Below are 13,413 nucleotides of genomic sequence, written 5' to 3'. Positions count from 1 at the left end.
GTTATTATGTCCCTGATCACCTCCACACCAGTGATTGTGTCCTTGATCACCTCCACACCAGTTATTGTGTCCCTGATCACCTCCACACCAGTTATTGTGTCTCTAATCACGTCACACCATGCCAGTTATTGTGTCCCTGATCACCTCCACACCAGTTATTGTGTCCCCGATCACCTCCACACCAGTTATTGTGTCCCCGATCACCTCCACACCAGTTATTGTGTCCCCGATCACCTCCACACCAGTTATTGTGTCCCCGATCACCTCCACACCAGTTATTGTGTCCCCGATCACCTCCACACCAGTTATTGTGTCCCCGATCACCTCCGCACCAGTTATTGTGTCCCCGATCACCTCCACACCAGTTATTGTGTCCCCGATCACCTCCACACCAGTTATTGTGTCTCTGATCACCTCCACACCAGTTATTGTGTCCCTGATCACCACCACACCAGTTATTGTGTCCCCGATCACCTCCACACCAGTTATTGTGTCTCTGATCACCTCCACACCAGTTATTGTGTCCCCGATCACCTCCACACTAGTTATTGTGTCCCCGATCACCTCCACACCAGTTATTGTGTCCCTGATCACCTCCACACCAGTTATTGTGTCCCCGATCACCTCCACACCAGTTATTGTGTCCCTGATCACCTCCACACCAGTTATTGTGTCCCCGATCACCTCCACACCAGTTATTGTGTCCCTGATCACCTCCACACTAGTTATTGTGTCCCCGATCACCTCCACACCAGTTATTGTGTCCCTGATCACTTCCACACCAGTTATTGTGTCCCTGATCACCTCCACACCAATTATTGTGTCCCCGATCACCTCCACACCAGTTATTGTGTCCCTGAGCACCACCACACCGGTTATTGTGTCCCCGATCACCTCCACACCAGTTATTGTGTCCCCGATCACCTCCACACCAGTTATTGTGTCCCTGAGCACCACCACACCAGTTATTGTGTCCCTGAGCACCACCACACCGGTTATTGTGTCCCCGATCACCTCCACACCAGTTATTGTGTCCCCGATCACCTCCACACCAGTTATTGTGTCCCTGAGCACCACCACACCGGTTATTGTGTCCCCGATCACCTCCACACCAGTTATTGTGTCCCCGATCACCACCACACCAGTTATTGTGTCCCTGATCACCTCCACACCAGTTATTATGTCCCCGATCACCTCCACACCAGTTATTGTGTCCCTGATCACCTCCACACCAGTTATTGTGTCTCTGATCACCACCACACCAGTTATTGTGTCCCTGATCACTTCCACACCAGTTATTGTGTCCCCGATCACCTCCACACCAGTTATTATGTCCCTGATCACCTCCACACCAGTTATTGTGTCCCCGATCACCACCACACCAGTTATTGTGTCCCTGATCACCTCCACATCAGTACACTGTTGCCGCTTTATGCCACCTGGCCTGTTTATTGACCAGGTTTCTGCCTGCTGCCTGGACTGATCCTTTGCTAACTGTGCCTCTGCCTGCATGCTGAACTGATCCATCTGCACATCCCACTGACTACATACCTGTAAGACACCACGCCAGTGAACATGACATTGCTGGGGGCAGCCGTGTACCAGTAGCTAGGCTTGCTTGACTTATAGAAACTGGTACTGCTATAGGTGATGTTACACTAAGCTATATTCCCTGAACAGACAGAGGTGACCATTACACTACATTGGTTTTTACACAATTGGTTGATTTGTGTGATATACAAGATACAATGGGCTCCATTCTATTAAGCAGATCACATGCTGTATTTAGGTGATCCCACACATTTTTCCCAAATACCACATGCAATGCTGAAAATGTCAATTCACTTTCCCTTTATGCAGTATTTACTCTCCAAAAAGCAAAAACACTTAGTAAATACCGCATAAAACAGTGTTAAAGTCAATTCACAAAGGAAATAATTGCAAGTGGAAGTTAAGTAGCGATCGAGGCATGCAATATTTAAAAATTGTGTATGATTTTAACTGAATGTTAAGGAGCCAGCAAGTGCTGTAACAATCAGTAAACAATATGGTTGTTAAGGAAGGGGTGGCCACTGTGTCCTTAACAACCATGAGTCATCTGCAGAATGTAAACAAATGAATTGCCTGCATTTAAGAACATGGGGTACCCCCAATCCATACCATGCCCTTCAGTCTGGTATGTATTTTAAGGGGAACCCTCGCTAATTATTATCTATTTAAATGGCATGGGTCCCCACCAAAATCCATACCAGACCCTTATCCGAGCATGCAGTCCGGGAGCGCACCCCCTCCTGAATGATGCCAGACCATATGCTATCAACATGGGGAGGTGCTTTGGGGCAGGGGGGCTCCCCCCTCAACTCCTTGTCTCCATGTTGATGAGGACAAGGGCCTCTCCCCCACAGCCCTGGCCCGGTGGATGTGGAGATATGTGGGGGGGAGGAGCTTATCGGAATCTGGAAGCCTCCTTTAACAAGGGCCCCCCAGCTCCTGCCCCCTATGTGAATGAGTATGGGGTACATAGTACTCTTACTTATTCACCAAAAAAAGTGGTAAAAGTCAGTAAAAACACACAGACAGAGAGTTTTTGATAATTCCTTTATTCACCCCCCCCCCAAAAATAAATAAATGTTCCCCCAAGTAGATCCAACATCAATCACGATGAACGCCAACCGCTGACTCACACTGATGCTTGGCTCCCACCGAATGACAGCTCCGCAGCCTCCCACCGCTAAATAAAGTAAGGGGTGGGCCACCCAATGACATCATCCACTCAGCATGCCATGGTCAGTGGGGGCCAAGTATGGATTGGGAACCCTGTGCTTTTTTTTTCTTAATTTTTAAATGTTGGCAATTCTTTTGTTTAACATGGCAGCTGCCCAAACATTAACAGCCATGACAGTTATTGGTTGTTAAGGATGACGGTGGCTGCCCACTCCTTAATAACCATTACTCATTACTGCTTGTTAAGGATGCTGGCTATAACCAGCCTAAAATTACCACAAGCTTTAACTACTAAATACCACATCACTTAATAAAATAGCTCATGCTCTATTTTAGTAGCATTTATTAGTGAATTGCAAAAAAAAATTAAAATGGTAAGCTGTATAAAGATAAAGAATACCTTGGAGAGTTTATTCTCCAAAATAGGGTCATTTTGTGGGTGTTTGTAGTGTCCCGGTGCTCAAGGGGCTTCAAAAAGTGATAGGTAATCAGGAAATTAGATGTGTAATTTATGCCCCTAGAACCCCTGAAGGTGCTCCTTGGATTTGTGTTGGCAGGCTGTAAAAAAATAAAAATAAATGTGATATCACCATACTCATAAAAGATAGCAGAATGTGTTTTGGGGTGTAAGTCTAGGTATATCTGTGTTGCCATGGCTATAGTGACTGTATTGTCACATGGAGTTAGATATATTATTTGAGACCATATGTTTTCAAGGAAGCCAGGCTTCCCCCCTTCATTGATATGCAAATAAACCAGTTGGATAGGTTTTGGAGCTGAAACAGGAAGTTGGTATACAGGAAGTTGGTGGGAGGGACCTGCTTCTCTCTCTTTTTAAAAATCATTTCCTCATTTAAAACAACAAAAATTGTGACAAAAAATGACAGCTTCAAAAAACTCACCATACCTCTTACTAAACAAGCCAAGGAAAGAGAGCAGCGCCATCTGAGTGCAGTATGTCAAGTATTTTAAAGGCAACAAAAAATATATTCACACTCACTGTAAATAGGAGAAGGTCAGCGTGGTGGAGACACTGTACAGGGTTCATCCGCTCTGAAGGGAGGACGTGCTGCTGCGTGTGGAGGTGTCACTCTGGTCACAGGTGGACACGGCTGTGCTGAATGCCTGAAGAAGGAGCACGCATGCTCCGAATGGGTGCACCACCGTACTACATCTGACATCTACCTGACACCCGGAAGTGATGTCGGCGGCTTCTCTCTGTATGTACCCATGGACTAGGAAGTGCTGGGAGCCACCAGCACAGCCGTGACCAGATTGACACCTCCACGCGCCACGTCCTCCCTTCAGAGCAGATGTACCCCGTACAGTGTCTCCATCATGCTGACCTTTTCTTATTTACACTTCTCTTATTTACTCTCTTTCCTTGGCTTGTGTATCTGCAGAGTATCCTTCTAGCTCTTTCCTGAGCCTGCTGCCGTCCGCAGTTCATCCCTGTGCTTTTTTAATTACAGCCCATACCCACTCCTCCTAAAGCTCCTGTGCGCCAATATTGTTTTGTAATTTATTTGTACCTCTTACTAAACACCTTGGACTTCTACTTTCCAAAAAGGGGGTAATTTTGGGGGATATTTGTACCTATAATTAGATAGTCAGCACATCAGGATTGATCAATTTTCAGTTATATCCCATAGTTTGTAGACTCTATAACTTTCCTACAGACTAAATAATATACATTGATTTGGGGTTATTTTCCCCTAAGAAATACAGTTTGGCTTAAATTTATGAAGACAATTATTTATTTGCAAAATTTTATAACAGAAAACTTTTTCTTTGCAAAATTTCTGTATTTTATAATTTATATAGCAAAAAACTAAAAACCTAGTGGGGATTAAATACCATCAAAATAAAGCTATGTCTATCTGAAAAAAAAAAAACTGCATTTGGGTACAGTGTTGTATGACTGAGTAATTGTCATTCAAGGTGTGAGAGTGCTGAAAGCTGAAAACTGGCCTGGGCAGGAAGAGCATAAAAGTTATTGTGTGACCAATACCATCTAAATAATTCTTACTTTCATTTCCCAAAGTTATCCGTCTACAAGGAGACCTGTATAGATAAAATGACGGCACCAATGAGGATGGAGGAGGACCGGAGTCACATGACTGAGAAGATACTAAACCTCACCCTGGAGATCATCTACCTGCTGACCGGAGAGGTGAGGAGGATTCTGGGAGGTCACATGATATCACTCTTATCTCTATTAATAAAACACAGAACTGACCGGAGAGGTGAGGAGGATTCTGGGAGGTCACATGACATCACTCTTATCTCTATTAATAAAACACAGACCTGACCGGAGAGGTGAGGAGGATTCTGGGAGGTCACATGACATCACTCTTATCTCTATTAATAAAACACAGACCTGATTGGAGAGGTGAGGAGGATTCTGGGAGGTCACATGACATCACTCTTATCTCTATTAATAAAACACAGACCTGACCAGAGAGGTGAGGAGGATTCTGGGAGGTCACATGACATCACTCTTAACTCTATTAATAAAACACAGACCTGACCAGAGAGGTGAGGAGGATTCTGGGATTCTAACATGATATTCCTATTGGTTCCTCAATACAGAGATTTCCTCTTGTGAAGTCAGGTGATCATATGACCATCACAGTGCCTCCATGTGACTCCCTAAAACCTGAGAGACACAACATGCAGAAGATTCTAGAAGTCACCAAGAAGATGATGGAGCTGCTGACAGGAGAGGTGAGCGGTGCTGGGAATTCTGGGACATTATCCAGTAACAGACAAGGGATGTGTCTGGATGGTGACTGTATCATTGTGTGTGTCAGGTTCCTATAAGGTGTCAGGATGTCACTGTCTATTTCTCCATGGAGGAGTGGGAGTATTTAGAAGGACACAAGGATCTCTACAATGACGTCATGATGGACAATCAGCCGCCCCTCACATCACCGGGTAAGAGGAGACTTTATTGTAAAGGAGAGAGCAGTACGGAGGGTCCACCTAGATCCCCCATCATCTGATAAACACATAGAAACAATGTATTCAGTCAGTGTGTGTGTTTCCTACAGATGGATCCAGTAATGAGAACCCACCAGAGAGATGTCCCCGTCCTCTGTATTCCCGGGATTCCACACAGGAAGATCACACCATCCCTCACCATCATCAGGTAGATGAGGAACAATCACTGATAGTATCATTAGGATCTGTACATTATCTGCATTGATGTCATTTTTATTATATTTTCAGAGTGGAAACCTGAGAGAGTCTAAAGTTCAGGGTAAAGCAGAAGAAGAAGAGAGGTATGTGAGGGATGATCAGCAGTCTATGGAGGAGGATGGAATAACGGGGACATTTATAGAGGAGGACACTCCTACAGAGATCAGCACAGGTGGGTTATTAACACTAAATACATTCCTCCACCCATACTGCTAACTGATTGGTCCAGAGTAGGGCAAGGACTGGGTGATATCAGCCTGTAATCCCCTGGTCACTTTCCTGAGCTGTGTTCCCCGTCCTGTATTCCTGTATTTCTCTCGGATAATCTTCCTTCTCTGTGCTGCAGACACAATTTATGTATCTAGACTGGATTTATGGAGATTCTGGGGTTCAGCTGGCAGAAAAATGTTGATTTCATCATAGTTGTTACTCGACCTAGGCACCTGGGACATGTAATTTGGGTCTAGAAATACCTCGGACGCCCTTTTTTAAAAAAAAAAATTGCATTAAAAAGAATAAAAAAGTCGCAACTTTAATAAAAAAAAATCACATATTTTCTTTAAAAAAAAAAATCACTATTTAAAAATTGCATATTATATTTATTTATAGAAGTAGACTCTACTTGGCTCGTTATTTTAAAATATTTTATTTATTCTGTTGTTTGTTTGTGCTTTTGCATTTTATCTTTATAAGCAAAAGTGGTAGTATATAATAGCATGATTTCTAGAACATCGAATGCTAACCACACATGGTACTCATAAAATGGATGGAATATTGTTTAATGTATTTTAGCTACAACACGAGGGTGTGTATCCCACCTAAGCCAACTGGTCTTAAAACCTAACTTTTATTAGCTCACAAATAAAATATTGAAAAAGTGTGTAAAAGAACGTATCGTGTTTCTACTTAACTGCTTGCTGACCAGCGCACGCCGATTTACGTCGGCAGAATGGCACTGGTGGGCAAAAGGGTGTACAGGTACGTCCCCTTTAAGAAGCGGCACTGCAGATGCGCGCGCCGCATTCTCCGTGACCGCGGGCCCTGTGGAATCGATGTTCGCCGGGTGTCCGCAATCGTGTCACGGAAAGGTAGAACGGGGAGATGCTTTTGTAAACAAGCCATTTCCCTGTTCTGCCTATTGACAGGACAGAGATCTACTGCTCCCTGTCATTGGGAGCAGTGATCACTGTCATGTGTGTTGAAGCCCAGCCCCCCACAGTTAGAATCACTCCCCAGGACACACTTAACCCCTTAATCACCCCCTAGTGGTCAACCCCTTCACTGCCAGTGTCATATACACAGTAATTATTGGATTTTTATAGCACTGATCACTGTATAAATGACAATGGTCCCAAAGTAGTGTCAAAAGTTGCCGATCTCTCCGCCATAATGTCGGAGTCCCGATAAAAATCGCAGATCGCCACCATTACTAATAAAAAAAATTAATAATAATAAAAATGCCATAAAACTATCCCCTATTTTGTAGACGCTATAAATTTTGCGCAAACCAATCAATATACGCTTATTGTGATATATATTTTTTTTTTTTACCAAAAATATGTAGAAGAATACGTATCGGCCTAAACTGAGGAAAAAAAATCATTTTTTTATATATTTTTGGGGAATATTTAAGCCTTTTATGACTAAGCCTATTTTTGAAATTTCGTGTTTACAAGTTAAAATCCATAATTTTTGCTAGAAAATTACTTAGAGCCCCCAAACATTTTATATATTTTTTAAGCAGAGAATCTAGAGAATAAATCGGCGATTGTTGCAATATTTTATATCACACGGTATTTGTGCAGCGGTGTTTTAAACACGACTTTTTGGGAAAAGGGGCACATTCATGAATTAAAAAAAAAAAAACAAACAGTAAAGTTACCCCAATTTTTTTATATAATGTGAAAGATGATGTTACGCCGAGTAAATAGATACCAAACATGTCATGCTTTATAATTGCACGCACTCGTGGAATGGCGACAAACTACGGTACCTAAAAATCTCCATAGGCGATGCTTTAAATTTTTTTTACGGTTACCGGGTTAGAGTAACAGAGGAGGTCTAGAGCTATAATTATTGCTCTCGCTCTGACGATCGCGGCGATACCTCACATGTGTGATTTGAACACCGTTTACATATGTGGGTGCGACTTCCGTATGTGTTTTCTTTGCTGCGCAAGCTGGCGGGGACGGGGGCGCCTTAAAAAAAAAATGTATTATTTATTTTTATATTAATAAATTGTGTTTAAAAAAAAAAATAAAAAATTTGATCCTTTTTATTGCTGTCACAAGGAATGTAAACATCCCTTGTGACAGTAATAGGTGGTGACAGGTACTCTAAAAGACCCCAAATCCCTCCTTTGCACTTCAAAGTATTCCGATCGCCGTTTTCAGCGATTCTGAATACTGTGTATTTTTTTAAAACCGGCGCCATTGCCAGGCGAGTAAACGGGAAGTGACGTCATGACGTCGCTTCCGTGTTTACGATTAGGAGGCTGGAATGAAGCCGCTTACGGCTTCGTTCTAGTCTGTCTCCAGCCGCCGGAGGCGGCAGATTGGTGATCGGGCCTCCCGATGGACTGCGAGGCCTAGTAAGAGCGGCGGGAGATGGTGGGAGGGGGGACGTCCCCTCCCGTTCCTCCGGTATAACAGCCGAGCGGCTTTTAGCCGCATCGGTTGTTATACCAGGAAAGCCGATCGCCGACTTTAAAAAACAGTACCGGGATGATGCCTGCAGCTGCAGCTGTATAACCCCCGAAAGCTGAGTACGCATAGCTGCGTACGCTCGGCGGGAAGGGGTTATTCTAGCAAAAAGTAAAAAATATTGCTTTTTTTTTTTTTAAATTGTTGCTCTTTTTTTGTTTATAGCACAAAAAATAAACACTGCAGAGGTGATCAAATACCACCAAAAGAAAGCTCTATTTGTGGGGAAAAAAGGACGTCAATTTTGTTTGGGTACAAAACGTCGCTCGACCGCACAATGTCAGTTAAAGCGTAAATCTCAGAAAGAGGCTCGGTCCTTAAGTGGTTAAAGACCCATGGTTAGATAGTGACCACCGTGGTAATCTCTCATCTTTCATTTTTTTGAGGTGCCCCCTTTAAGTAGAAACACGATACGTTCTTTTACACACTTTTTCAATATTTTATTTGTGAGCTAATAAAAGTTAGGTTTGAAGACCAGTTGGCTTAGGCGCGGTGGGATACGCACCCTCGTGTTGTAGCTAAAATACAATAAACAATATTCCATCCATTTTATGAGTACCATGTGTGGTTAGCATTCGATGTTCTAGAAATCATACTATTATATACTACCACCTTTGCTTATAAGGATAAAATGCAAAAGCACAAACAAACAACAGAATAATAAAATATTTAAAAATAATGAGCCCAGTAGAGTCTAGTTCTTCAGTCGTAGGTTTGTCATCGTAGGGGGGTGGCTGTCTCTCTCTCTCCCCTCCACTGTGCGCCTGCCCAAATCTCCACACTGCTGCATCTCTATGCATTTACTACGTGTTAACTTTTGATACATCCAAACTAGTTCAGTGGTGAATCTCCATACCAGGGGGATTTTAAACCGCTGCCCTAACGTTGCAATAAGGCGGTTCAGCCTCAAGCAAACAACTTTTGATTCAACTCAAGTTCCCCAGCAAGAACTCATGTATGCTTAGTAGGAATGAGCTTTGAGTTCGAGTCGAACTCATGTTCGCCACATGTGAGTGTTTTTATGTTTAGTGTTTAATAAACCGATAAAGCACTTAGTCCAGCATTCTCTCTTTATGATTTGGGCATACGGAGATAAGTGTAAGAGAAGGAGGATTCTAATCTCAGGATCACCAGCAAAGGACACAGCATAAAACTGATCCCTAGAGAGGGACAAAAGAGCATATAGACCATTGGTAGGTCTCATCACCCAGGAAAGGGCACATCGGAGGAGGGGATTATCACTCATATATGTGGATGACTGGAGCACATAGTGGTAAACACTAATTAAGGAAGCAGTCATTTGGATATGTGAACACATGCCTGTTTTTTATGAAAGATTGAGCATACGCAAGCAAATTCATACCAAAGGACACTTTATGGACTGATGCATTGTTTGTTTTGTTTTGTTAATGAGATGTGCTGAGTTTGAAAATTGCTATACAAATAAATTTATAGGGATATTAGCATATTAGCATTTGGGAGCGCGGAACCACATTTTAATATAATAGTTCTCGTTGTTTCCTCACTCTCTGACTAAGGTCCATGAATAAAGAAATGAACTGGTAGGAGATCAGAGGACCCATTTACTAGTTACCTTGAGGGGGGAATTGTAAGATCTTCAGAGACAAAGCTGCCTGATGTGGGTGGAGTCCTGGTTTAGGGGAACCAATCCGCTCATGTCTAGTAATAATCTTTTTATTCCTATTTTAGTAGATGGACGGGAGATGAGGAAAACCTCAGAGGATTGTCTCACTTTGTCTCCAGACTGTAAAGTAGAAGATGAGGACATCACACAGTATAGTCCAGGAGAAAACCCGACTACCTCAAATGTCCATCCGGCACCACACAGTGTAGATGGACCATCGTATTCCTCTTATCCTGGGGAACCTCAGACTGTGAGGGACGGTGCCGTCCTTCCAACAAATAAGAGCTTTTCCTGTACTGAGTGCGGGAAATGTTTCCGTTTTAAGTTCCATCTTGATGTGCATAAAAGATCTCACACAGGGGAGAAGCCGTATTCCTGCCCTCAGTGTGGGAAATGTTTTGTACAAAAATCAGAAATTGTCAGACATCAGAGATCTCACACAGGAGAAAAGCCATATTCCTGTCCTGTGTGTGGGAAATGTTTTTCAGAGAAGTGCTATTTTTATAATCATCAGAGATTACACAGGGGTGAGAAGCCATATTCCTGTTCTGAGTGCGGAAAATGTTTTTTACAAAAATCAGATCTTGGCAAACATCGAAGGTCCCACACAGGGGAAAAGCCATATTTATGCCCTGAGTGTGGGAAATGTTTTTCAGATAAGTCCAATCTTTATATTCATCAGAGATTGCACACGGGAGAAAAGCCATATTCCTGTTCTGAGTGCGGAAAATGTTTTGTAAAAAAAGCACTACTTGTCACACATCAGAGATCTCACACAGGGGAGAAGCCATATTCTTGTCCTGAGTGTGGGAAATGTTTTTCACAGAATTCCAGTCTTTACACACATCGGAGATCTCACACGGGGGAAAAGCCATATCCCTGTCCTGAATGTGGTAAATGTTTTTCACAAAAGTCCAATCTTTACACACATCAGAGATATCACACGGGGGAGAAGCCATATTACTGCCCTAAATGCGGGAAATGTTTTTCACAGAAGTCCAGTTTTAATAAACATCAGAGATCTCACAATAGGGAGAAGCCACTTTCCTGTCCTGAGTGAGGGAATTGCTCCTCGCTGAAGTCCTGTCTTCTTGTACATCAGGGATCCCACACAACCCTTGAGGTGTATTAGTGCCTTGAGTGCGGGAAATGTCTTCTATATAAATGTTGCTGGACATCACAGCTCTCATGTAGGGAAGAAGCACACCCTGATATACACCTCAGATATACTCCATGGCTGATCTTCATCATGTAAGAAACAGTTCATAAGAAGATCAGAGATCACCAAAGACATGGATGAAGTGTTGTACTGTGTTGGCCATTGATAGCAGTAGAAAAATTAAAATGGAGTCATTAACTTTTGTTGGCTGAATAGATTTTGTGGTATAATATGTCACAAACACTTAGAGGTCTGTTTTAAAAAAAATTGTTGAATAAATATGACCCGCATTTGCCCAGCTATGATGAATATTGTCTGTATTTTAGTTCATGTAGTGATTTCCTATGATCATTTAGTGGCAATAATAAAGCACTGCGGTACTATTACCACATTATAAGCTAGATGAAGCTACACTCTGGGCCGCCGGGGCACTACATAGGGACTTTTGGGAAGTGTCAGGATTCTTTCTTCACCCCCCCGCCCCACCTCTGAACGCTGGGCTGCATGGGTTCTTGTGCAGTATGGCCAGAGGAAATCAGGAGTGCTGCGGTTCCTGTGCCTGTGTCCATGTTGGGCAGCACAGCCATGCATCCAGAGTATTCATGTAGAGTCTCTGAGTGTTGTAAGCAGCTGGTAGTTTTCTTCCCCACAGACAAAACACCCCATATGTGCATGGTTAGAGCCTGCAAGACACCTACTGATAGACACAATGACTGGTCACAAGAGGTACATGGGGACAACACATGCATACATCTTCCTGATGGAGGCAGCGGTGGGCACTGGTAGGCTGGATGGGTTTTTTCCTGGGGTAACCAGTGCACAGTGCTCTCTCAGCTGACCAGGATCGCTGTATTAGCCTCAGTCCCACTATGGGTTGGCAGGCCTTATGTCTACAAGATGGCAGAGAAGTTGGGTCAATGTCTCCTTTTGGGGCTCTGGCTCTGCTCACCTATAGGGTGTCTCTGATATCTCTGGGGCACCTTTCCTATAATTCTTGTGTGATTATGAATAAATCTGCATTTCCTTGGCTGAGGGACAGCATAGATTCTGGGATTAGTGCCTATTGGACCGTTTAGGTCACAAACGCAGGAGTTCCGTTTTTTTTCCCCCCTCCTTAATATGTAGGGGGACCTTATAGAGGAAGTAACAGAGGCAGATGCCAATTTTTTCACTGAAAGTGGGGTAGGTGAAAGACTCTTTCTCCAAGGACTCCACCAGAGGTATCCCAGGGTCAGATTTATTTGCAGACCCCTACAGCCTTTCTGAATACTTTTGCGGAATTTAAACTTGCAGCTTCCTGAGTCCTCTTCTCAGGAGGCTATAGGGCTTGGATCATAGTGGATGCCACAAGATCCTTATTTTTCCAGATATATCCTCACTATATGGATGTCTAGTATATGGGCTGGGCTTACCCCCAAGAAGTGTTTGCTCCACTGCAGAGATTCAACTGGCAATGCCCTATGGAGAGTAAGTTCACTCAGAGAGGGTGTATGTTTCCAGTAAAGCTGGCAATCTCGTATCTCAAACAGCAGTTATTATATCCATAAGTTATCAGGAAGAAGGGGCACTCTGGGTTCTTCGGGTAGTAGGGCAAGCTTGCATTTCCAACAGCCTGATGTTCCTTCTATTTCAACAAGATGGTTCCTTGAGTCCTGAGAATCCACACATCTAAACAAGGGTATTCACTTGGGTGGAGTAGGACTTTTACAGGCCTTTTGCGGGTTTTGGAAAGAGGTGATAGTGATTAAGTGGGTTTGCAGCACAGTGGCTTGCAACTTCGAGTTAGGAATTCAGAGTCTTTGCCCTCCTCCCTTCATGGTTCATGTTTTTTCTATGATTCTACAAAACAGATTTTCTCCATTGCAAACTTGCAATGCTCCTTTCTTTCAGGGAGTGATTTCACATTTATCCTCAAACTTTTTATGGTTCCAAGACCAGAAGGCGATGTTTATTCTATTCTAGATCTAAATTTATTGTGACAG

The 13,413-nt window shown here is 43.2% G+C and overlaps 1 protein-coding gene across 3 annotated transcripts in view; it reads left to right on the top strand.

Moving 5' to 3' along the window:
* LOC141121921 (uncharacterized) overlaps positions 1-13,413 on the top strand; it is a 186,083-nt gene that overhangs the window by 149,176 nt on the left and 23,494 nt on the right. For 2 of the 3 annotated variants that reach the window (XM_073611673.1, XM_073611672.1), the window contains exons 2-5: positions 4,769-4,897; positions 5,317-5,451; positions 5,538-5,661; positions 5,778-5,875. In XM_073611673.1, the coding sequence (XP_073467774.1) occupies positions 4,802-4,897; positions 5,317-5,451; positions 5,538-5,661; positions 5,778-5,875 (453 nt within the window). In that variant the 5' untranslated portion in view covers positions 4,769-4,801. Of the gene's footprint in view, positions 1-4,768; positions 4,898-5,316; positions 5,452-5,537; positions 5,662-5,777; positions 5,876-5,955; positions 6,098-10,337; positions 11,274-13,413 lie in introns of all 3 variants that reach the window. The other variant, XM_073611674.1, reaches the window with a different exon arrangement.

Source organism: Aquarana catesbeiana, unplaced genomic scaffold, assembly GCF_042186555.1.
Source record: "Aquarana catesbeiana isolate 2022-GZ unplaced genomic scaffold, ASM4218655v1 unanchor234, whole genome shotgun sequence".
Taxonomy (NCBI): domain Eukaryota; kingdom Metazoa; phylum Chordata; class Amphibia; order Anura; family Ranidae; genus Aquarana; species Aquarana catesbeiana.
This window is presented reverse-complemented; position numbering and strand designations above follow the sequence as displayed.